The sequence below is a fragment of the Mobula hypostoma genome, chromosome 1, assembly GCF_963921235.1.
Source record: "Mobula hypostoma chromosome 1, sMobHyp1.1, whole genome shotgun sequence".
In the NCBI taxonomy this organism is placed as follows: Eukaryota; Metazoa; Chordata; class Chondrichthyes; order Myliobatiformes; family Myliobatidae; genus Mobula; species Mobula hypostoma.
The window spans coordinates 243,399,266-243,421,268 of NC_086097.1; the positions used below are offsets into that span (position 1 = coordinate 243,399,266).

The following is a 22,003-nucleotide window of genomic DNA, read 5'->3' on the forward strand; positions in this document are numbered from 1 at the left end:
GTAATGAAAACCAATTTCCCCCGGGATCAATAAAGTATGACTATGACTATGACTATGACTATGACTATGATTTCATCAAGAAAATACAACAGCATCTCCACATCCTGAGGACATTGAGGCAACAGAGGGTCCCCTCACTACTGCCATTATAACCAGCTTTTTTCTGGAGCACCATCGAGACTGTCCTGACCAGCATGACGGAACACTTCCCGACACTGTATTCCATCTGCCAGTTCTTTGTCCATCCTCTAGGTTTTTTTTGTAGCCTTTTTAATTCCTCAAAACTACCAGCCCCTCCACCTATCTTTGTATTGTCCGTAAACTTTGCAACAAAGCCACCAATTTCACCATCCAAAACATTGACATATAAGGTAAAGGGAATTGGTGCCAACACAGACCCCTATGGAACACCACTAGTCACGAGCAGCCAGCCAGAAAAGGCTCCCTTTATTCTCACTCTTTGCTTCCTGCCAATCAACCACTGCTTTATCCATGCTGGGATCTTTCCTATGATACCATGGGCTCGTAACTTGCTAAGCAGCCTCATCTCAAAGCTCTTCTGAAATTGACCTACTAACCAGTTTGGACCACGGGAGGAAACTAGAGCAACAAGAGGAAACCCACAAGGTCACGGGGAGAGCTCAAACTCCTTACAGATGGCGACAGGCTGTCTGTAAGGATATTGAAAACCTTGTCCTGACTGTATTTGGTTGAAGTGAATCAGATCCAGAGTATAAAAACAAACAAGATGATTCAGGGAGATGAGAAGGCTCAAAGTAGCAACTTAAAGCTCTCAATGAAAGTTATTTCGAGCTTCAGTGTCATTGCTGAGGACACACAGATTGCAGTGCTATCCCATTCAGTGCAAAACTACGTACGAGATCTTCAATTTCTATAAGCACAATGCTAGGTTTTAACAGCTGATGTTAGCAAATTATTTGAAAAATTCCCATGTGGTCAGCCAGTCAGTAAAAGCCTTCAGTAACGTCTATCTGAGTCTTTCATTTAGATAGGGAGCTAAGTGAAAATGAAAATTAGATTGCAATCGGCTCACTGCTCCGCAAGTTTTTCTCGTCTCTGCGCTAAGCTGAGGCTGTGGCCTGCAACTAATGGATTTTTCTGCATTCACTTTTGTGAACTTTAGTTTGGAATGCTATTTGCTTACTTCAATTGTTTGCATGATTTAAGCCTGGTTTATACTTCGGCGTCAACGCGTCGCCGTATGTTCTGCGTCGCCGCGAACCCTACGCAAAGCTGTCGCGGATCGCTGCACGTGAGCCTGCATTGCTGTGACGCGCACCTCTCCCAAAATGTAACGGCGCATCGCGGCAACACAGACCGTAAGAACTGTGATTGTTCCGCTTGGTAGCATTGCATTTCATCCTTTGCTGCAATAGCTTCCCATTGGGCGACTGAAGGGCAGGGAAGGAACTCTGGCTGCAATACTTTCCATAAAGCTTTACAGACCTCCAAAGTTATGGAGGACACATTTTGCTTTTACAAAAAAAGACGCTTGCTTCTGGTTTACCTCGAGGAAGACTACCATGACCATGAAGCCTTGCGCGGGCAGGTGAGTGCGAATGCGTGACGTGCGCGAATTGCAGAGCCACGCAAACACACCAACGCAGAAGGATAAATGCTCACAATGTGCGAAGGCCACTTGCGTAGGTTACGGCGTCCAGTTTACGCAGAAGTATAAATCAGGCTTTAGAGTCATAGAGTACAACACAGAAACAGGCCCTCTGGCCATCTAGTCAGAGCCAATCTATTTAAGCTGCCTACTCCCATTGACCCACACCGGGAGTTTCTTTTCTTTGCACATTGGGTGTTCAACAGTCTTTTGTTTCAACGGGTTCCTTTGGGTTTCTTTGTTTAGTGACTGGCTGTAAGGAGACAAATCTCGAGGTTGTATAAAGTATACATCCTCGGATAATAAATGTACGTCGAACTTTGATTAAAAACGTCTCCGATGGAGAAAGCAAAGTGTAAGAGTCAATGGGAATTTTAATGAATAGAGGGTAAATGGAATTCGATCCAAAGGAATGTCACATAATGTACTTAGGGAGAGTCAACAAGGCAAGGCATGGCAGTATTAACAAAACGTGTAGAAGTAAAGCAGTTTCTTGGGATTCAGCTTCAGAAGTCAAGTAGATAAGGTAGGTAAAAAAGCACCTTATAAGCTTGCTTTTATTGGAATATATGAGCAGGTAGAGAATACTGGAACCATATCAAAGACCAGTTAGACCACAGCTGGAGTATTTTCTGTGGTTCTGTTCACTTCACTATTGAAGAATCGTATCACAGTGGGAGGATGAGCAGCCAGACGTCAAAGTCCATGTTGATACCAATAACAGGGACGGGAAGGATGATGAGGTTCTACATAGTGAGTTCAGGGAGTTAGCTTCTAAGTTAAAGGACAGGATCTCCAGGGTTGTAATCTCAGGATTGCTACCATGCCACCTGCCAGAGAGTACAGAAATAGAAAGGTCCTACAGTTTACCATGTGTCTAAAGACATGGTGCAGGAAGGAAGACTTCAGATTTTTGGATCATTAGGCTCTCTTCCAGGGCAGGTGGGACTTGTACAGGAAAGAAGGTTTGCCCTGAACTGGAAGGGAACTAACATCTAAAGAAGTAGAGACACTGCCAATCTTCCTTCTTAATGGCATTTACGTGCTGGGCCCAAGACAGGTCCCCTGATATACTTACACCGAGGAATTTAAAGTTACTGTTCCTGTCCAATTGTGGATCCTCGATGAGGACTGGCTCGCGGACTACTAGCTTCCTCCTGCTGAGGTCAATAATCAGCTTCTCGATCTTGTTGATGTTGATTGAGAGGCTCTGTTACAACTCAGCCAGATTTTCAATCTCTCTCCCACATGCTGACTCATCACCACCTTTGATTCAGCCTAAGATACTGATATCTCAACAAACTTAAATTTAGTATTGCAGCTGTGCTTAGCCATACAGTCATAAGTGTGAAGTGTGACAATTTTACATGCAATAGATCTATCATTAATATAATGTTAAGTGTGTAATCAAGGTTCCTAAGGTTCTTATAGCCAGGGATGGTAGTGTGAATGAACTCCCACCACCTATAAAGTGCTCCAAATGGCGTGTGTCTCTAACAGCCTCTGACAACCAAGTCCAGCTCTTGGCCTTCATGTGTGGCTGAGCTACTAGGCCCAGTGGAACAGTTTCCACTGACAGGAGAAGGGGCAAAGGCGGACCACTGGCACCTCAAAACCAGTTGCTTTGGGCAGGTGGGGCTCATCAGCCTTGGACGGCAGCCTGCCTAGGAGAAGGAAAACTCTGATTTTAAACCTCCACTGCCTTGCAGCCATACCCACCCATGGGAAAGGCATCGGGAGTAAACCCCGAGGAAGAAATCTGGAGCCGGGGTCCCAAAGGCAGTTTGATGTTGTTTACAACTTCACCCTGGCAACCTCTGCGACGACACTGGTGCCAAGCTGATACAGCTTGGACTACATCAGTGATGTGGAGATGGGGAGCAGCCGGTTCTTCAAATCTTCCCGCCCAGCCTTGCACCCTGGAGAGGTCACAGTCCACCAGAGGCACAATCCCATGATCCCCCGGATCGATGACTGCCTACTACTACGTAACCAATCTTCCAATACCTTTGGATTGACTCATCTTCAGTTATGATTGTGGATACAACATTATGGTGATCTGGAGTTCTCTTGTTTCCAATACTCTGTACAATGATCTTCACTGTTTTTCAGGTAAGTACACCTACCTGTTGTGCCAGCTCCAGTCTACAGAATCAGAATCAGATTTAATAGCAGTGGAGTATGTTGTGAAATGTGTTGCTCTCCAGCAGCAGTACATTGCAAAATGTAATAAGATAAGACCATAAATTACAATAAGAAGTATATATATAAATTAAATAAAAGAGACAGAAAAAAATAGTGAGGTAGAGTTCATTAGTTCATTATCCATTCAGAAGTTAGAGAAATTGATGTACATGCCATCAGGCTGGAGGCTATCCAGAGGGAATATGAGGTGTTACTCCTCTGGTCTGAGAGTGACCTCATCGTGCCAGTAGAGGAGGCCATGGACCGACATGTCAGATTGGTGATGGGAAGAGGAATTGGAATTGGAAAGTAATCAGGGTTGCTAACTATGCCACATGCTATTGAGGACATAAACAGGAAGATCATACTGTTTACCATGTGTCCAAGGAGATGGTGCAGGAGGAAGGCTTCAGATCTTAGGATCATTGCGCTCTCTTCCAGGGTAAGTGGGACCTGTATAGGAAAGACAGTTTGCATCCGAACTGGAAAGGGGATAACATCTAAAGAAGTAGAGGAACTGCCAAGATTGAATCCATACTGCAATTTGAGAGGGAGAAGCATAACTCACATGTATCAGTATCACCAGTGAATAAAGGGAATTACAGAGGCATGAGAGAGGAGCTTGCCCAGGTGGATTGGAGGCGGATACTGGCAGGGATGACGGCAGAGCAGAGATGGCTGAAGTCTCTGGGAATAGTTCTGTGGGATAGATATGTCCCACAGAAGAAGTTGTTCTCAAATAGCAGAGGTAGGCAACTGTGGTTGACAAGGGAAGTTAAGGACTGCATAAAAGCCAAAGAAAGGACATATAAGGTAGTAAAAGTGAGTGGGAAGTTGGATGATTCGGAAGATTTTAAAATACAACAAAAGCCAACTAAAAAAGCTATAAGAAGGGAAAAGATGAAATATGAGGGCAAACTAGCCAATAATATGATGCAGGATACAGGGAGATGAGAGTTGATATTGAACCACTGGAAAATTATGCTGGTGAGTTAGTAGTAGGGGTCAAAGAAATGGCAGATGATTTTTTTTTAAGCGTGTCGCAGCAGTCAGTCAGCTGTTCTTGTCTGGCGCGTGGTGTCAGGATTGGTCTCTTTTCAGATTAACTGGGCCACGATATGAACATTCCTGACTTGACCTTTGTATTTTTCACGAGACCGAGTGGCTAGCTTAATGCTCAACCCGGCACGGATGATCTGGCAAATGATCCTAATAGGTACTTTGCATCTGTCTTCACTGTGGAAGATACCAGCACTGTGCCAGATGTCCGTGAGTGTCAAGAAGCAGAAGTGAGTGCCATTGCTATTACAAAGAAAAAACGTGCCAAGCCATCTAAAAGTTCTTAAGGTGTATAAGTCACCTGGATCAGCGGGACTACATCCCAGGGTCCCGAGAGAGGTTGCTGAAGGGGTAACAGATGCATTGGCCAAGATCTTTCAAGAATCACTTGATTCTGGAATGGTTCTGGAGGACTGGAAGACTGCAAATGTTGCTCCACTCTTTAAGAAGGGAGGAAGGCAAAAGGAAGGAAATTATAGGCCAGTTAGTCTAACCTCAGTGGTTGGGTAAGTGTTGGAGTCTAATATTAAGGATGAGGTTTTGGGGTACTTGGAGACTAATGATAAAATAAGTCAAAGTCAGCATGGTTCCTGTGAAGGGAAATCTTACCTGACAAATCTGTTAGAGTTCTTTGAGGGAGTAACAAGCAAGGTGGACAAAGGAGAGGCAGTGGGGCCATTTATATGGATTTCCAGAAGGCATTTGATATGGTACCATACAAGAGGCAGTTTAACAAGATAAAATCCTATGGTGTTATAGGAAAGATACTGGCATGGACAGTGAATGGCTGACAGGAAGGAGGCCGCAAGTGGGAATAAAGGGGCCCTTTTCTGGTTGACTCGATGACTCTAAGATTTTATGACTCCCATTGACATCAATGGATCTGGGGTTGAGAGGGTGAACAGCTGTAAGTTCCTCAGTATACACCTCACTAAGGATCTCTTGTGGCCTGTACATACCGGCTGTGTGGTGATAAAGGCAAAACAGCATCTCTTTCACCTCAGACAGTTGAAGAACTTTGATATGGGCCCCCAAATCCTAAGAACTTTCTACAGGGGCACAAATGAGAGCATCCTGACTGGCTGCATCACTGCTTGGTATGGGAATTGTACTTCCCTTAATCGCAGGACTCTGCAGAGAGAGGTGCAGGCAGCTCAGGGCACCTGTAGACGTGAACTTCCCACTATTCAGGACATTTACAAAGACAGATGTGTTAAAAAGGCCCAAAGGATCATTAAGGACCCGAGTCACCCCAACCACAAACTGTTCCAGCTGCTACCATCCGACAAACAGTACCACAGCATAAAAGCCAGGACCAACAGGCTCCGGGGCAGCTTCTTCCACCAGGTCATCAGACTGATTAATTCATGCTGATACAATTGTATTTCTATGCTATATTGACTGTCCTGTTGTACATATTATTTATTACAAATTACTATAAATTGCACATTCAGACAGAGATGTAGCATAAAGATTTTTACTGCTCGTGTATGTGAAGGATGTAAGAAATAAAATCAGTTCTATTCAGTTCATCCAATTCCATCATCCAGGCCATGCTCTCTTTTCACTGCTGCTATTGGGAAGGAGGTACGGGATCCTTAGGTCCCTCACTACCTCGTTCAGGAACAGATATTACCCCTCAGCCATCAGGCTCCTGAACCAGCGTGGATAAAGTCACTCATCTCAACTCTGAACTGATTCTGCAACCTACAAGCTCAGTTTTAAGGACTCTACAACTCACATTCTCAGAATTTGCCTTTGTTTGTCTTCCGTTGTTTGTTAGTCTTTGTTTATGCGTAGTTTTTCATAAATTCCACCGTATTTCTTTATTTGCTTGTAAATGGCTGCAAGGAATTGAATCCCGGGTTGTAAATGGTGACATGTACATACTTTCATAATAAATTTTCTTTGAACTTTGATCCAACCACATAAAGTTGAATGGTTTCTTCCTGTCATGTGATGTGCTGCTTAGCAACAGCGCTCTTGACTCCAAATCACAAATCTGTGGCTTCAAGTCCAATTGAGAAGTAAATCCTTAGAATAACATTCCATGCAATGCTCAGGGGCAACAATACAGTCAGAGGACACATTTTACAAACAAGCTGTTAAAGTAGGGTCCCATCTGCCTACCCACACCAATGAGAAACGCCCTGTGGCAGCCTTGTTATAGGAGCAAGTAAGCTGCCAAGTTCAAAGTTCAAAGTAAATTGATTATCAAGGTACACATGTGTCACCATATACAACTCGGAGATTCATTTTCTTGCAGGCATACTCAATAAATCCAAAGAATAATAACCATAACAGAATCACTGAAAGACCGCCCCAACACAAGCGTTCAACCAGTGTGCGAAAGACAACAAACTGTTCAAATATGAAAAGAAAGAAATAATCATAAAAATAAATAAGCAGTGCATGTTGAGAACATGAGATGAGATGAACGTGAGTCCATAGGTTGTGAGAACAGTTCAGTAGCAGTGTGAGTGAAGCTATCCCACCTGGTTCAAGGATCGTAACTGTTCCTGAACGTGGTGATGTCACTCTGAGGTTCCTGTACCTTCTTCCTGATGACAGCAGCAAGAAGACAGCATGGGCTGGGTGATGGTGGTCCCTGACGATGGATGCCACTTTCCCGCTGTGACGTTTCGTGCAGATGTACACAGTGGTGGGGTGGGCTTTATTCTCGATGGATTGGGCTGTATCCACTACTTTTTGTAGGATTTTCCATTCAGGGGCATTGGTGTTCCACACCAGACTGATATACCTTCCATGACACACCGATAGAAGTTTCTCAAAGTTTTAGATATCGTGCAGAATCTACGCAAACTCCTATGGAAGTAGACGCGTTACCATGTTTCCTTTGTAATTGTCTCCCCCCACATTCAAGCCCAGGAATTTAGTTTAAATCTCATCTGTTTGCATTTTGGATCCATGACTTTTCATCAAAAGCACATGAGATTCTGCAGGTGCTGGAAATTCAGAGTAACACACACAAAATGCTGGAGGAACTCAGCATGTCGGATATGCAGGGGAATAAATAGTCGACGTTTCAGGCCAAGAGTCTTCATTAGGACTGGAAACGAAGACACCAGAATAAGAAGGTGGTGGGAAGGGGAAAGGAAAGGGGAAGGGGAAGGGGAAGGGGAAGGGGAAGGGGAAGGGGTTCAAGCTAGCAAGTGGTAGGTGAATCCAGGTGAAAAGGAATTTGGGTGGGTGGGTTGGGGAGGTATGAGATGAGAAGCTAGGAAGTGATAGGTAGAAGAGGTAAAGGGCTGAAGAAGAGGAAATGTGATATGAGATGACAGTAGACCATTGGAGAAAGGGGGAGAGGAGGGGCATCAGAGGGAGCTAAAAGTCTCCATGCCCCCATTCTAACAACTTCCTTGACAGGACACCATCAAGAGTGCCCTGTCTGGTTGCATTTTGTGAGGTACGGAACTTCAAGGCATCGCAAGATCCTCCAGAGGACAGTAAGTACAAACAAGAGAATTATCAGGGTCTCCTTCCCCTGCTCATTTACCAGGAGCATTGCAGACGAAGGGCCTGAACTATTGCTGAGGATCCCTACTGCCCATCCCCAATCTCTTTGACCAACTACCATCAGGAAGGAGGTTCAGAAGCATCAGGACTAGGACTGCCAGACTGGGTAACAGCTCCTTCCCTCAGGCTGTGAGACGAACGAATACTCTGCCACGGCTGGCCAAAGTCAAAGTCAGTATGGTTTCTGTGAAGGGAAATCTGTCTGACAAATCTGTTAGAGTTCTTCGAGGAAGTAACAAGCAGGGTGGACAAAAGAGAGGCAGGGATATCATTTACTTGGATTTTCAGAAGGCATTTGATAAGGTGCCACACATAAGGCTGCTTAACAAGATAAAATCCTATGGCGTTACAGGAAAGATACTGGCACGGATAGATGAATCGCTGACAGGCAGGAGGGGTGAGTGGGAATAAAAGGGACCTTTTCTGGTTGGCTGCCAGTGACTAGTGGTGTTCCTCAGGGGTCAGAATTGGGACCACTGTTTTTCACATTGTTTGTCAGTGATTTAGATAGTGAAATTGATGGCTTTGTGGCAAGGTTTGCAGATGATACAAAGATAGGTCGGGGGGAGGTTGTAGGTAGTGCTGAGGAAGCAACGTGATTGCAGCAGGATTTAGACAAATTGGAAGAATGGCAAAAAAGTGGCAATTAAATACAGTGTTGGGAAATACATGATAGTGCATTTTGGTAAAAGAAACAATAGTGGAGACTATTTTAGTCATAGTCATAGTCATACTTTATTAATCCCGGGGGAAATTGGTTTTCGTTACAGTTGCACTATTAATAATAATTAGTAATAGAACCATAAATAGTTAAATAGTAATAAGTAATTTATGCCAGGAAATAAGTCCAGGACCAGCCTATTGGCTCAGGATGTCTGACCCTCCAAGGGAGGAGTTGTAAAGTTTGATGGCCACAGGCAGGAATGACTTCCTATGACGCTCTGTGTTGTATCTCGGTGGAATGAGTCTCTGGCTGAATGTACTCCTGTGCCCAACCAGTACATTATGTAGTGGATGGGAGACATTGTCCAAGATGGCATGCAACTTAGACAGCATCCTCTTTTCAGACACCACCGTGAGAGAGTCCAGTTCCATCCCCACGACATCACTGGCCTTACGATTGAGTTTGTTGATTCTGTTGGTGTCTGCTACCCTCAGTCTGTTGCCCCAGCACATAACAGCAAACATGATCGCACTGGCCACCACAGACTCGTAGAACATCCTCAGCATCGTCCGACAGATGTTAAAGGACCTCAGTCTCCTCAGGAAATAGAGACAGCTCTGACCCTTCTTGTAGACAGCCTCAGTGTTCTTTGACCAGTCCAGTTTATTGTCAATTCGTATCCCCAGGTCTGAACGGGGAAAGGGTTCAAACAGCAGAGGGATTTGGGAGTCCTTGTAAAAAGCTCCCAGAAGGTTAATTTACAGGTTGAGTCTGTGATAAAGAAGGCAAATGCATTGATGGCATTTATTTGAAGGGGAATAGAATATAAAATCAAGGAGATAATGCTGAGGCTTTATAAGGCACTAGACATAAGACACGTCCCGAGGATGATCACGAGCACGATTCAGGGAATGAAGGGGTTAACACCTGAGGAGCCCTTGGCAGCTTTGGGCCTGTCATCACAGGAATTTAGAAGAATGCAGGGGGATCTTATTGAGACCTACCGAATGTTGAAAAGACTAGCTAGGGTGAATGAGGAGAGAATGTTTTTGATGGTGGTGATATCCAGAACTAGAGGGATCCCCCTCAAAACTGAGGGGTGACCTTTTCGAACAGAGGTAAGGAGGAATTCTTTTAGCCAAGAGTAGTGAATCTGTGGAATGCCCTTCCGCAGACTGTGGTGGAGGCAAAGTTTGTGGGTATATTTAAAGCGGAAGTTGATTGTTTCCTGATCGGTCAAGGCATCAAAGGATATTGCGAGGAGGCAGGTATATGGGGTTGAGTGGAATCCTGGATCGGCCATGATTGAATGGTGGAGCAGTCTTAATGGGCTGAATGGCCTAATTCTGCTCCTATGCCTTATGGTCTTGTGCCTCTACTCTCTCCATATGATAAGCTGTTCAATCCTGCTATCATTTGAACTTTGAACTCTCTCCAGTGTCAGCACATCCTTTCTAAGAAAAGGGGCCCAGAACTGCTCACAAGACTCCAAGTGAGGCCTTACCTCTAATCCAGTCCTTTTGAAGTGAATGCCAACATTACATTTGCCTTCTTCACCACAGACTCACTCTTCACATCATCTGCAAAATAAAATAGTTTGGTACACCTGGAGAATGATACAGGCCACTGGGCAGACAGAAAAACAGCCTGAAAACACATACCACCAGGCTCAAGGACAGCTTCTATCCAGCTGTTATAAGATGATTGAATGGATTTCCTGTACAATGAGCTGGAACTTTGGCCATCTACCTCAGTATGGCCTTGCACCATATTGTCCCTGCTCTGCACTTACCCTGTAAATGGTATACATTAGAATTAGAATCAGGTTTATTCTCATTATGTAGCAAAATTTGTTGTTATGCTACATAAAAATAAAGTATGTAAATTACAGTAAGAAGTATATCTATAAAGTCAAATAAACTTCAGAATCAGATTTATTATCACTGATATATGTTGTGAAAATTGTTTTACAGCAGAAGCACATTGCAATACATACGACATACTATATCTCACAATAAGAAATAAATATTTTTTTGAAATATATGGCGCAAAAAGGCAGCAAAAATAATGAGACAGTGTTCATGGGTTCATTATCCGTTCAGAAATCTGATGGTGGAGGGGAGGAAACTGTTCCTGAGTCATAAAGTGTGTGGTTTCAGACTCCTATCCGATGGTAGTAATCAGAAAAGGGCATGTCCTGAAGGATGGACGATGCATCGCCTATGAAGATGCCCTTGATGCTGGGGGGAGGGGGGTGGAGGGTGGGCTCGTGCCATGATGGAACTGGCTGAATATTTAACCCTCTGTAGTTTTTCCAATCATTTTCATTGCAGCCTTCACACCAGACAGTGATGCAACCAGTCAGAATTCTCTCCGTATGGTTTTTGATATTTTAAAGAACCCTCCTGACTCCAGGCATCTTGTTTCTAAGTTTGTATGTTTGTTTGATAATTGCACTGTAGCGTCTACTGTGAAGATTAGAGATGCCCGGAGAGAGGAGTTGGGCATTGAATTATCTGAAGCTGCCTGGGATAAGTGTTTGTCTATGATACAGGCTTGCTTTGTTAACAGCAGGCACCAACTGATCCAGTTTAAAGTTGTCCACCGTCTCCATTACTCTAAACTTAGGTTGCACAGGATTTACCCTTTGGTCTCGCCAATGTGTGATAGATGCCAAGGGACAGAAGCCACGTTGTCACACACCTTTTGGTTTTGCCCATTACTGACTCGATTTTGGTCCAAAATATTTGACTGGTACTAGTCATAGTCATAGTCATAGTCATACTTTATTGATCCCGGGGGAAATTGGTTTTCATTACAGTTGCACCATAAATAATTAAATAGTAATAAAACCATAAATAGTTAAATAGTAATATGTAAATTATGCCAGGAAATAAGTCCAGGACCAGCCTATTGGCTCAGGATGTCTGACCCTCCAAGGGAGGAGTTGTAAAGTTTGATGGCCACAGGCAGGAATGACTTCCTATGACGCTCTGTGTTGCATCTCGGTGGAATGAGTCTCTGGCTGAATGTACTCCTGTGCCCAACCAGTACATTATGTAGTGGATGGGAGACATTGTCCAAGATGGCATGCAACTTAGACAGCATCCTCTTTTCAGACACCACCGTGAAAGACTCCAGTTCCATCCCCACAACATCACTGGCCTTACGGATGAGTTTGTTGATGCTGTTGATGTCTGCTACCCTCAGCCTGCTGCCCCAGCACACAACAGCAAACATGATAGCACTGGCCACCACAGACTCGTAGAACATCCTCAGCATCATCCGGCAGAGGTTAAAGGACCTCAGTCTCCTCAGGAAACAGAGACGGCTCTGACCCTTCGTGTAGACAGTCTCAGTGTTCTTTGACCAGTCCAGTTTATTGCCATTTCATATCCCCAGGTATTTGTAATCCTCCACCATGTCCACACTGACCCCCTGGATGGAAACAGGGGTCGCTGGTATCTTAGCTCTCCTCAGGTCTACCACCAGCTCCTTAGTCTTTTTCACATTAAGCTGCAGATAATTCTGCTCATACCATGTGACAAAGTTTCCTACCGTAGCCCTGTACTCAGCCTCATCTCCCTTGCTGATGCATCCAACTATGGCAGAGACATCAGAAAACTTCTGAAGATAACAAGACTCTGTGCAGTAGTTGAAGTCCGAGGTGTAAATGGTGAAGAGAAAGGGAGACAACACAGTCCCCTGTGGAGCCCCAGTGCTGCTGATCACTCTGTCGGACACACAGTGTTGCAAGCACACGTACTGTGGTCTGCCAGTCAGGTAATCAAGAATCTATGACACCAGGGAAGCATCCACCTTCATCGCTGTCAGCTTCTGCCCCAGCAGAGCAGGGCAGATGGTGTTGTACGCACTGGAGAAGTCAAAAAACATGACCCTCACAGTGCTCGCTGGCTTGTCCAGGTGGGCATAGACACAGTTCAGCAGGTAGACGATGGCATCCTCAACTCCTAGTCGGGGTTGGTAGGCGAACTGGAGGGGATCTAAGTGTGGCCTGACCATAGGCCGGAGCAGCTCCAGAACAAGTGTCTCCAGGGTCTTCATGATGTGGGAGGTCAATGCCACCGGTCTGTAGTCATTGAGGCCGCTGGGGCCTGGCGTCTTCAGCACAGGGACGAGGCAGGACGTCTTCCACAGTATAGGAACCCTCCAGAGCCTCAGGCTCAGGTTGAATTCATGGCGAAGTACTCCACATAGCTGAGGGGCACAGGCTTTGAGCACCCTGGTACTAACACCATCCGGGCCTGCAGCCTTGCTTGGGTTGAGACGTTTCAGCTGTCTTCTCACCTGTTCAGCTGTGAAGCCCACCGTGGTGGTTTCGTGTGGGGAAGGGGTATAGTCATGAGAACAGGGTGGGGGACTGTGAGGAGGGGTAGGAGGGGAGAGTGGAATATGTGTTGGTTGGGGGCCGACAACAGATGGCTCATGTGTGGGATGGGCAGGGGCCACAATGTCAAACCTGTTAAAGAACAGGTTAAGTTCATTGGCCCTGTCCACACTGCCTTCCGCTCCTCTGTTGCTAGTTTGCCGGAACCCAGTGATGGTCCTCATCCCCCTCCAGACCTCCCTCATGTTGTTCTGCTGGAGTTTCCACTCAAGCTTCCTCCTGTATCTATCTTTAGCCTCCCTGATCCTGGCTTTCAGGTCCCTCTGTATTGCCCTCAGCTCCTCCCTATTTCCATCTCTAAACGCCCTCTTTTTAGTGTTCAGGATGTCCTTAATGTCCTTTGTTACCCATGGCTTGTTATTTGAATAACAAAGGACAGTTCTTGTCAGAACATTGCAGTCCATACAGAAGTTGATGTAATCAGTGATGCACTCTGTGAGCCCATCAGTATCCTCTCCATGTGGCTCACAGAGTGCCTGCCAGTCTGTCACCTCAAAACAACCCTGGAGTGCCTCATAAGCCTCCTCCGATCATTTTCTCACTGTCCTCGAGGTTGCAGGTTTACTCTTCACCAGAGGCACGTAGCACGGTTTTAGATGCACCAGTTTGTGATCTGATCTCCCCAATGGGGGGAGGGGAGAGGAGCTGTATGCCTCCTTAACGCTAGCGTACATCAAATCCAGAGTCCTCTCCCCTCTGGTTGTGCAGCTCACATACCGTGCGAAGTTGGGCAGTGTTCTTGCCATGGTAACATGGTTGAAGTCACCCGAGATGGTAATGAGGGCACTCAGGTGCTGGGTTTGTAATCTGGCTATGACGGTGTAAATGATGTTACATGCCGACGTCGGGTTGGCAGAGGGAGGGATGTACACAACAACCACAATTGCATGCGAGATTGCCCTTGGCAAATAATATGGCCGGAGTCCAACAGCAAAGAGTTCAATATCCGGGCTCAAAGGCCTGTAAAAAATCCTTCCCCTTGGAAGCTGGTCTCGCTATATTTGGCAGCTCCCAATCTACTATTTGTTTCCCTGCAGCCATACAACAGTCTCTGATGCTGGGGATGATTGTTGCCAGAAGACTTATCTTGATAGAATGGAAATCACCTTCTCCCCCTTCCTTTCAGAGATGGATGGCAGATATGATCTCAGTCATACAGGCGGAGAAACCTAGGTTCTTGAGAACCAATTCAATTAAGACATTTTAGGCTATCTGGGATCCATTTCTTGCCTACCTGGACGAGGCCGGGGGCGGATGAGTAATTTCCCCCCAGCTGATTTCTCACGGCCCTCATTTGAGATTTAATGTTTAGTATTTTTGAGCACTTTTTAATACATGTCGGATCTGGTATGTTTTTGTTGATCTCATTGCTTTCTTTGGAAAATTTTGAAAATAATGTATTAAAAAAAAGAATGCTCTCCATGGTACATCTGCAGAAATTTGCTGGTATCTTTGGTGACATATCAAATCTCCCCAAACTCCGAATGAAATTTAGCCGCCAGTGGACCTTTTTTCATAAATGCCTCAATGTATTGATTAATAGAGATAAATATCAACAAAAATATATAAATAGAGTTGAATATGACCCATTTGGACTATACTCAAAGTCAGTTCAAAAGCTTTTGCACCTGGTTTCCATTGCAGGTTGAAAACAACTTGAAGAATGGAAGTTGAGTGGGTGAAGAAATGTTCATTCTTGCTCATATTCCTACAATTGTACAGTCTGTCAATCCACCGCACGGCCTCTGACATTTGCTCGACTCATATCATCTTGCCGGGACCTAAAGGTACTGGGAACATACTTCAGATAAGCATCACCTGATTAGTGGTGGAGGGATTCAGCAAATCTGACAGTACCTATCGAGAGAATTAACAGTTGAACATTTGGGCCCATTCCCTTCATTGGGACTGTATGTGTAACTCTGAATTTTCAGTAGCTGTATAATCTCTAGTGTTTAGTGTAGAATCTCTTGTGTTTAGACCATAAATTATATAGGAGCAGAATTGGACCATTTGGCCCATCGTGGCTGCTCCACCAATTCATTGTAGCTGATCCAATTTTCCTCTCAGCCCCAGTCCCCTGCCTTCACCCCGTATCCCTTCATGCCCTGACCAGTCAAGAACCTATCAACTTCTGCCTTAAATACGCATAAAGACTTGGCCTCCACAGCTGCCTGTGGCAAAGAATTCCTCCATCAGGCTAAAGAAATTGCTCCTCATATCCATTCTAAAAGGATGTCCTTCTGTTCTGTTCTGAGGCTGTGACCCTTGGTCTTAGATTTTCCCACTATAGAAAACATTCTCTCCACACCCGCCCTATCAAGGCTTTTCACTATTCAAGAGGTTTCAATTAAGTCATCCCTCATTCTTCTGAATTCCAGTAAATAGAAACATAGAAACATAGAAAATAGGTGCAGGAGTAGGCCATTCGGCCCTTCGAGCCTGCACCGCCATTTATTATGATCATGGCTGATCATCCAACTCAGAACCCAGCCTTCCCTCCATACCCCCTGACCCCTGTAGCCACAAGGGCCATATCTAACTCCCTCTTAAACATAGCCAATGAACTGGCCTCAACAGTTTGCTGTGGCAGAGAATTCCACAGATTCACCACTCTCTGTGTGAAGAAGTTTTTCCTAATCTCGGTCCTAAAAGGCTTCCCCTCTATCCTCAAACTGTGACCCCTCGTTCTGGACTTCCCCAACATCGGGAACAATCTTCCTGCATCTAGCCTGTCCAATCCCTTTAGGATCTTTAGAAAATAGGTGCAAGAGTAGGCCATTTGGCCCTTCGAGCCTGCACCGCCATTTATTATGATCATGGCTGATCATCCAACTCAGAACCCTGCACCAGCCTTCCCTCCATACCCCCTGATCCTTTTAGCCACAAGGGCCATATCTAACTCCCTCTTAAATATAGCCAATGAACTGGCCTCATTTCTGTGACAGAGAATTCCACAGATTCACCACCCTTTGTGTGAAGAAGTTTTTCCTAATCTCAGTCCTAAAAGGCTTCCCCTTTATCCTCACACTGTGACCCATAACAATTCTCCCAGCTGCAATTCTAGCAAACAAGTGTCTTATTTTGACTTGACCATTTTGTAAACTTTCCTTTGCAAGGACAGAAAGCCTACTAAATCCCTTCCAGAATTTGAAAACATAATTAAGCAGGCTGACACATATTTCTAAATCAGACCATAGTTCTCTGAGTAGGGTCAAAGGTCCTTTTGGCCTGTAACTGAACACAGGTTCCAACAAACTACCCTTCACTGCCTTCTGAATTGAATCTCCAACAATAAATAAGGGGAGGGGAACCTCCTCATCCCAGTTTTTCCCATTCTTCACACAATACATTTTAATCATGGTCTTAAGAGTTGAGTTGAGTCGTTCCAAGGCTCCCTTGGACACTGTGTGATATGTAGATGACACCATGAGCTTAGCTTCTAATTCTCTAACTATCCCCTGGAATGTTCTCGAAGTAAAGTTACTGCCCTGGTCAAATTGAATTTCTCTGGGCAGACCTATCAGTGTGAAAAACTTACTGAATGCTGTTACCACAGTCTTTTCCTCAGTGTTTTCAAAAGACACTGCTTCAGGAGACCTAGACACAGCACACACAATTGTTAACACATACTGATAACCAGCTGCAGTCTTTCACAATGGGCCCACACAATTCACTATGACCCTAGGAAAAAGTACACCAAAAGCAGGTACCGGTTTAAGTAGTGTTACCTGAATAACCTGATTAGATTTCCCCTCAACTTGACAGGTATGGTCAGTCCTGTAAAAATTCACAACATCCTTTCATAAACTAGGCAAGTAAAATTCCTTCACAATCTTATTCATGGTCTCTCTCACTTCATGATGTCCACCTGAAGGCATGTTTAAAATTTCAGCCCTGTAACCTTTCAAAACCAGCATGTGACTTGCAAGCATTGTGGCTGGTCTCCACCTCCTCATCAACACCCAATCTTTAAGGTAATATCCCACTGACTCTCTCTAAACCTCCTCACCTATGAGAGCTATCTCCTTCAAAGCCACCATTCCAGAATCTCGCTTCTGTTCCTCTGTAAATTCCTTCCTCAATAAACATAGAAACATAGAAACATAGAAAATAGGTGCAGGAGTAGGCCATTCGGCCCTTCGAGCCTGCACCGCCATTTATTATGATCATGGCTGATCATCCAACTCAGAACCCAGCCTTCCCTCCATACCCCCTGACCCCTGTAGCCACGAGGGCCTTATCTAACTCCCTCTTAAACATAGCCAATGAACTGGCCTCAACAGTTTGCTGTGGCAGAGAATTCCACAGATTCACCACTCTCTGTGTGAAGAAGTTTTTCCTAATCTCGGTCCTAAAAGGCTTCCCCTCTATCCTCAAACTGTGACCCCTCGTTCTGGACCTCCCCAACATCGGGAACAATCTTCCCACATCTAGCCTGTCCAATCCCTTTAGGATCTTATACGTTTCAATCAGATCCCCCCTCAATCTTCTAAATTCCAACGAGTACAAGCCCAGTTCATCCAGTCTTTCTTCATATGAAAGACCTGCCATCCCAGGAATCAATCTGGTGAACCTTCTTTGTACTCCCTCTATGGCAAAGATGTCTTTCCTCAGATTAGGGGACCAAAACTGCACACAATACTCCAGGTGTGGTCTCACCAAGGCCTTGTACAACTGCAGTAGTACCTCCCTGCTCCTGTACTCAAATCCTCTCGCTATAAAGACAAACCTTTCTCATACACCTTACTCTTATCATCAGCTTTACTACCCTCTAAGTCCTGCTGAAATCTGGATGGTAGAAAAGTCTGCATCACATCATCATAATTTAAACCTCTGGTTTTGCTATCATAGGCCTCAACAGGCTGCTTACTCATCAGCTGAATTGCTGAAACACTCTTATCTTGGAGAGGTGTCAACATAGAAACCATAGAAACCATAGAAACTACAGCACAGAAACAGGCCTTTTGGCCCTTCTTGGCTGTGCCGAACCACTTTCTGCCTAGTCCCACTGACCTGCACACGGACCATATCCCTCCATACACCTCCCATCCATGTATCTGTCCAATTTATTCTTAAACGTTAAAAAAGAACCCGCATTTACCACCTCGTCTGGCAGCTCATTCCATACTCCCACCACTCTCTGTGTGAAGAAGCCCCCACTAATATTCCCTTTAAACTTTTTCCCCCTCACCCTTAACCCATGTCCTCTGGTTTTTCTCTCCCCTTGCATCAGTGGAAAAAGCCTGCTTGCATTCACTCTATCTATACCCATCATAATTTTATATACCTCTATCAAATCTCCCCTCATTCTTCTACGCTCCAGGGAATAAAGTCCTAACCTATTCAACCTTTCTCTGTAACTGAGTTTCTCAAGTCCCAGCAACATCCTTGTAAACCTTCTCTGCACTCTTTCAACCTTATTTATATCCTTCCTGCAATTTGGTGACCAAAACTGAACACAATACTCCAGATTCGGTCTCACCAATGCCTTATACAACCTCATCATAACATTCCAGCTCTTATACTCAATACTTTGATTAATAAAGGCCAATGTACCAAAAGCTCTCTTTACGACCCTACCTACTTGTGACGCCACTTTTAGGGAATTTTGTATCTGTATTTCCAGATCCCTCTGTTCTACTGCACTCCTCAGTGCATTACCATTAACCCTGTATGTTCTACCTTGCTTTGTCCTTCCAACGTGCAATACCTCACACTTGTCTGTATTAAACTCCATCTGCCATTTTTCAGCCCATTTTTCCAGCTGGTCCAAGTCCCTCTGCAGGCTCTGAAAACCTTCCTCACTGTCTACTACACCTCCAATCTTTGTATCATCAGCAAACTTGCTGATCCAATTTACCACATTATCATCCAGATCATTGATATAGATGACAAATAACAATGGACCCAGCACTGATCCCTGTGGCACACCACTAGTCACAGGCCTCCACTCAGAAGCAATTCTCTACCACCACTCTCTGGCTTCTTCCATCGAGCCAATGTCTAATCCAATTTACCACCTCTCCATGTATACCTAGCGACTGAATTTTCCTAACTAACCTCCCATGCGGGACCTTGTCAAAGGCCTTACTGAAGTCCATGTAGACAATATCCACTGCCTTCCCTTCATCCACTTTCCTGGTAACCTCCTCGAAAAACTCCAACAGATTGGTCAAACATGACCTACCACACACAAAGCCATGTTGACTCTCCCTAATAAGTCCCTGTCCACCCAAATGCTTGTAGATTCTGTCTCTTAATACTCCCTCCAATAACTTACCTACTACCAACGTTAAACTTACCGGCCTATAATTTCCCAGATTACTTTTCGATCCTTTTTTAAACAACGGAACAACATGTGCCACTCTCCAATCCTCCGGCACCTCATCTGTAGACAGCGACATTTGAAATATTTCTGCCAGGGCCCCTGCAATTTCAACACTAGTCTCCTTCAAGGTCCGAGGGAATACCCCGTCAGGTCCCTGGGATTTATCCACTTTAATTTTCCTCAAGACAGCAAGGACCTCCTCCTTTTCCATCTGTACAGTTTCCATGATCTCACTACTTGTTTCCCTTAACTCCATAGACTTCATGCCAGTTTCCTTAGTAAATACAGATGCAAAAAACCTATTTAAGATCTCCCCCATTTCCTTTGGTTCCGCACATAGCCAACCACTCTGATCTTCAAAAGGACCAATTTTATCCCTTACAATCCTTTTGCTCTTAATATACCTGTAAAAGCTCTTTGGATTATCCTCCACTATTTACAAAACTCAGTACCATTATCAGGCAGATGAGAATATGAAAGAGGCCAAATAATCTCTATATCAACTTTCTCTGACCTTCACCACGACTTGTTTCCATAGCAACTTCCACTCTAAAACTATAACAATTATTCTTTTCCTCAACAACATTACATTGAATAATATTATGACCTTGCAGGTGCTCAAATGTCCAGACAAAATTCAACAAACTAGCACATCCTCTCTCAGCAGGCCTTTGTCCTGCAAGCAAGGTCAAAGGTCGCTCAACCAATCCAACCTTTCCCAGCACTTTATCTAAAAGTCCAGGAACAGCACTTTTCCCATTATTGCCCATCAATTACCTCACCAATTTCCACTTCATGACTAACTTTTAAAACACTTTTTAATACAAGTAACTGAGAATTCTCACATTCCACTGGTACCAAGGTTAAGCCCTTATTCACTGAACCAAGACAAGGTCCCACACAGGAGATTAGTGTGCAAACTTAAAGCACACGGTATTGGGGGTAAGGTATTGGTGTGGGTGGAGAATTGGTTAGCAGACAGGAAGCAAAGAGTGGGAATAAACGGGACCTTTTCAGAATGGCAGGCGGTGACTAGTGGGGTACCGCAAGGCTCAGTGCTGGGACCCCAGTTGTTTACAATATATATTAATGACTTGGATGAGGGAATTAAATGCAGCATCTCCAAGTTTGCGGATGACACGAAGCTGGGTGGCAGTGTTAGCTGTGAGGAGGATGCTAAGCGGATGCAGGGTGACTTGGATAGGTTGGGTGAGTGGGCAAATTCATGGCAGATGCAATTTAATGTGGATAAATGTGAAGTTATCCACATTGGTGGCAAAAATAGGAAAACAGATTATTATCTGAATGGTGGCCGATTAGGAAAAGGGGAGGTGCAACGAGACCTGGGTGTCATTATACACCAGTCATTGAAAGTGGGCATGCAGGTACAGCAGGCGGTGAAAAAGGCGAATGGTATGCTGGCATTTATAGCGAGAGGATTCGAGTACAGGAGCAGGGAGGTACTACTGCAGTTGTACAAGGCCTTGGTGAGACCACACCTGGAGTATTGTGTGCAGTTTTGGTCCCCTAATCTGAGGAAAGTCATCTTTGCCATAGAGGGAGTACAAAGAAGGTTCACCAGATTGATTCCTGGGATGGCAGGTCTTTCATATGAAGAAAGACTGGATGAACTGGGCTTGTACTCGTTGGAATTTAGAAGATTGAGGGGGGATCTGATTGAAACGTATAAGATCCTAAAGGGATTGGACAGGCTAGATGCGGGAAGATTGTTCCCGATGTTGGGGAGGTCCAGAACGAGGGGTCACAGTTTGAGGATAGAGGGGAAGCCTTTTAGGACCGAGATTAGGAAAAACTTCTTCACACAGAGCGTGGTGAATCTGTGGAATTCTCTGCCACAGCAAACTGTTGAGGCCAGTTCATTAGCTATGTTTAAAAGGAAGTTAGATATGGCCCTTATGGCTACAGGGGTCAGGGGGTATGGAGGGAAGGCTGGGTTCTGTGTTGGATGATCAGCCATGATCATAATAAATGGCGGTGCAGGCTCGAAGGGCCGAATGGCCTACTCCTGCACCTATTTTCTATGTTTCTATGTTTCTATCTGACACAAAAAAACTGCATTCCTTTTCAACCAAGTCAGACACCTCCGACTTCAACTGAACTTTAACATAGGGTTCAGAATCCTGTGAATTCACAGGTACTTCCACAACCTGAACACATTCAATCGCAACA

General features: G+C 44.7%; 1 protein-coding gene across 1 annotated transcript in view; it reads left to right on the forward strand.

Annotated features, from left to right (window-relative positions):
- LOC134343579 (collectin-10-like) overlaps positions 1-22,003 on the forward strand; it is a 134,881-nt gene that overhangs the window by 7,511 nt on the left and 105,367 nt on the right. Inside the window, exon 2 of the mRNA XM_063042332.1 lies at positions 15,127-15,269. Coding sequence (XP_062898402.1) covers positions 15,146-15,269 — 124 coding nt within the window. The 5' untranslated portion in view covers positions 15,127-15,145. The remainder of the gene's footprint in view (positions 1-15,126; positions 15,270-22,003) is intronic.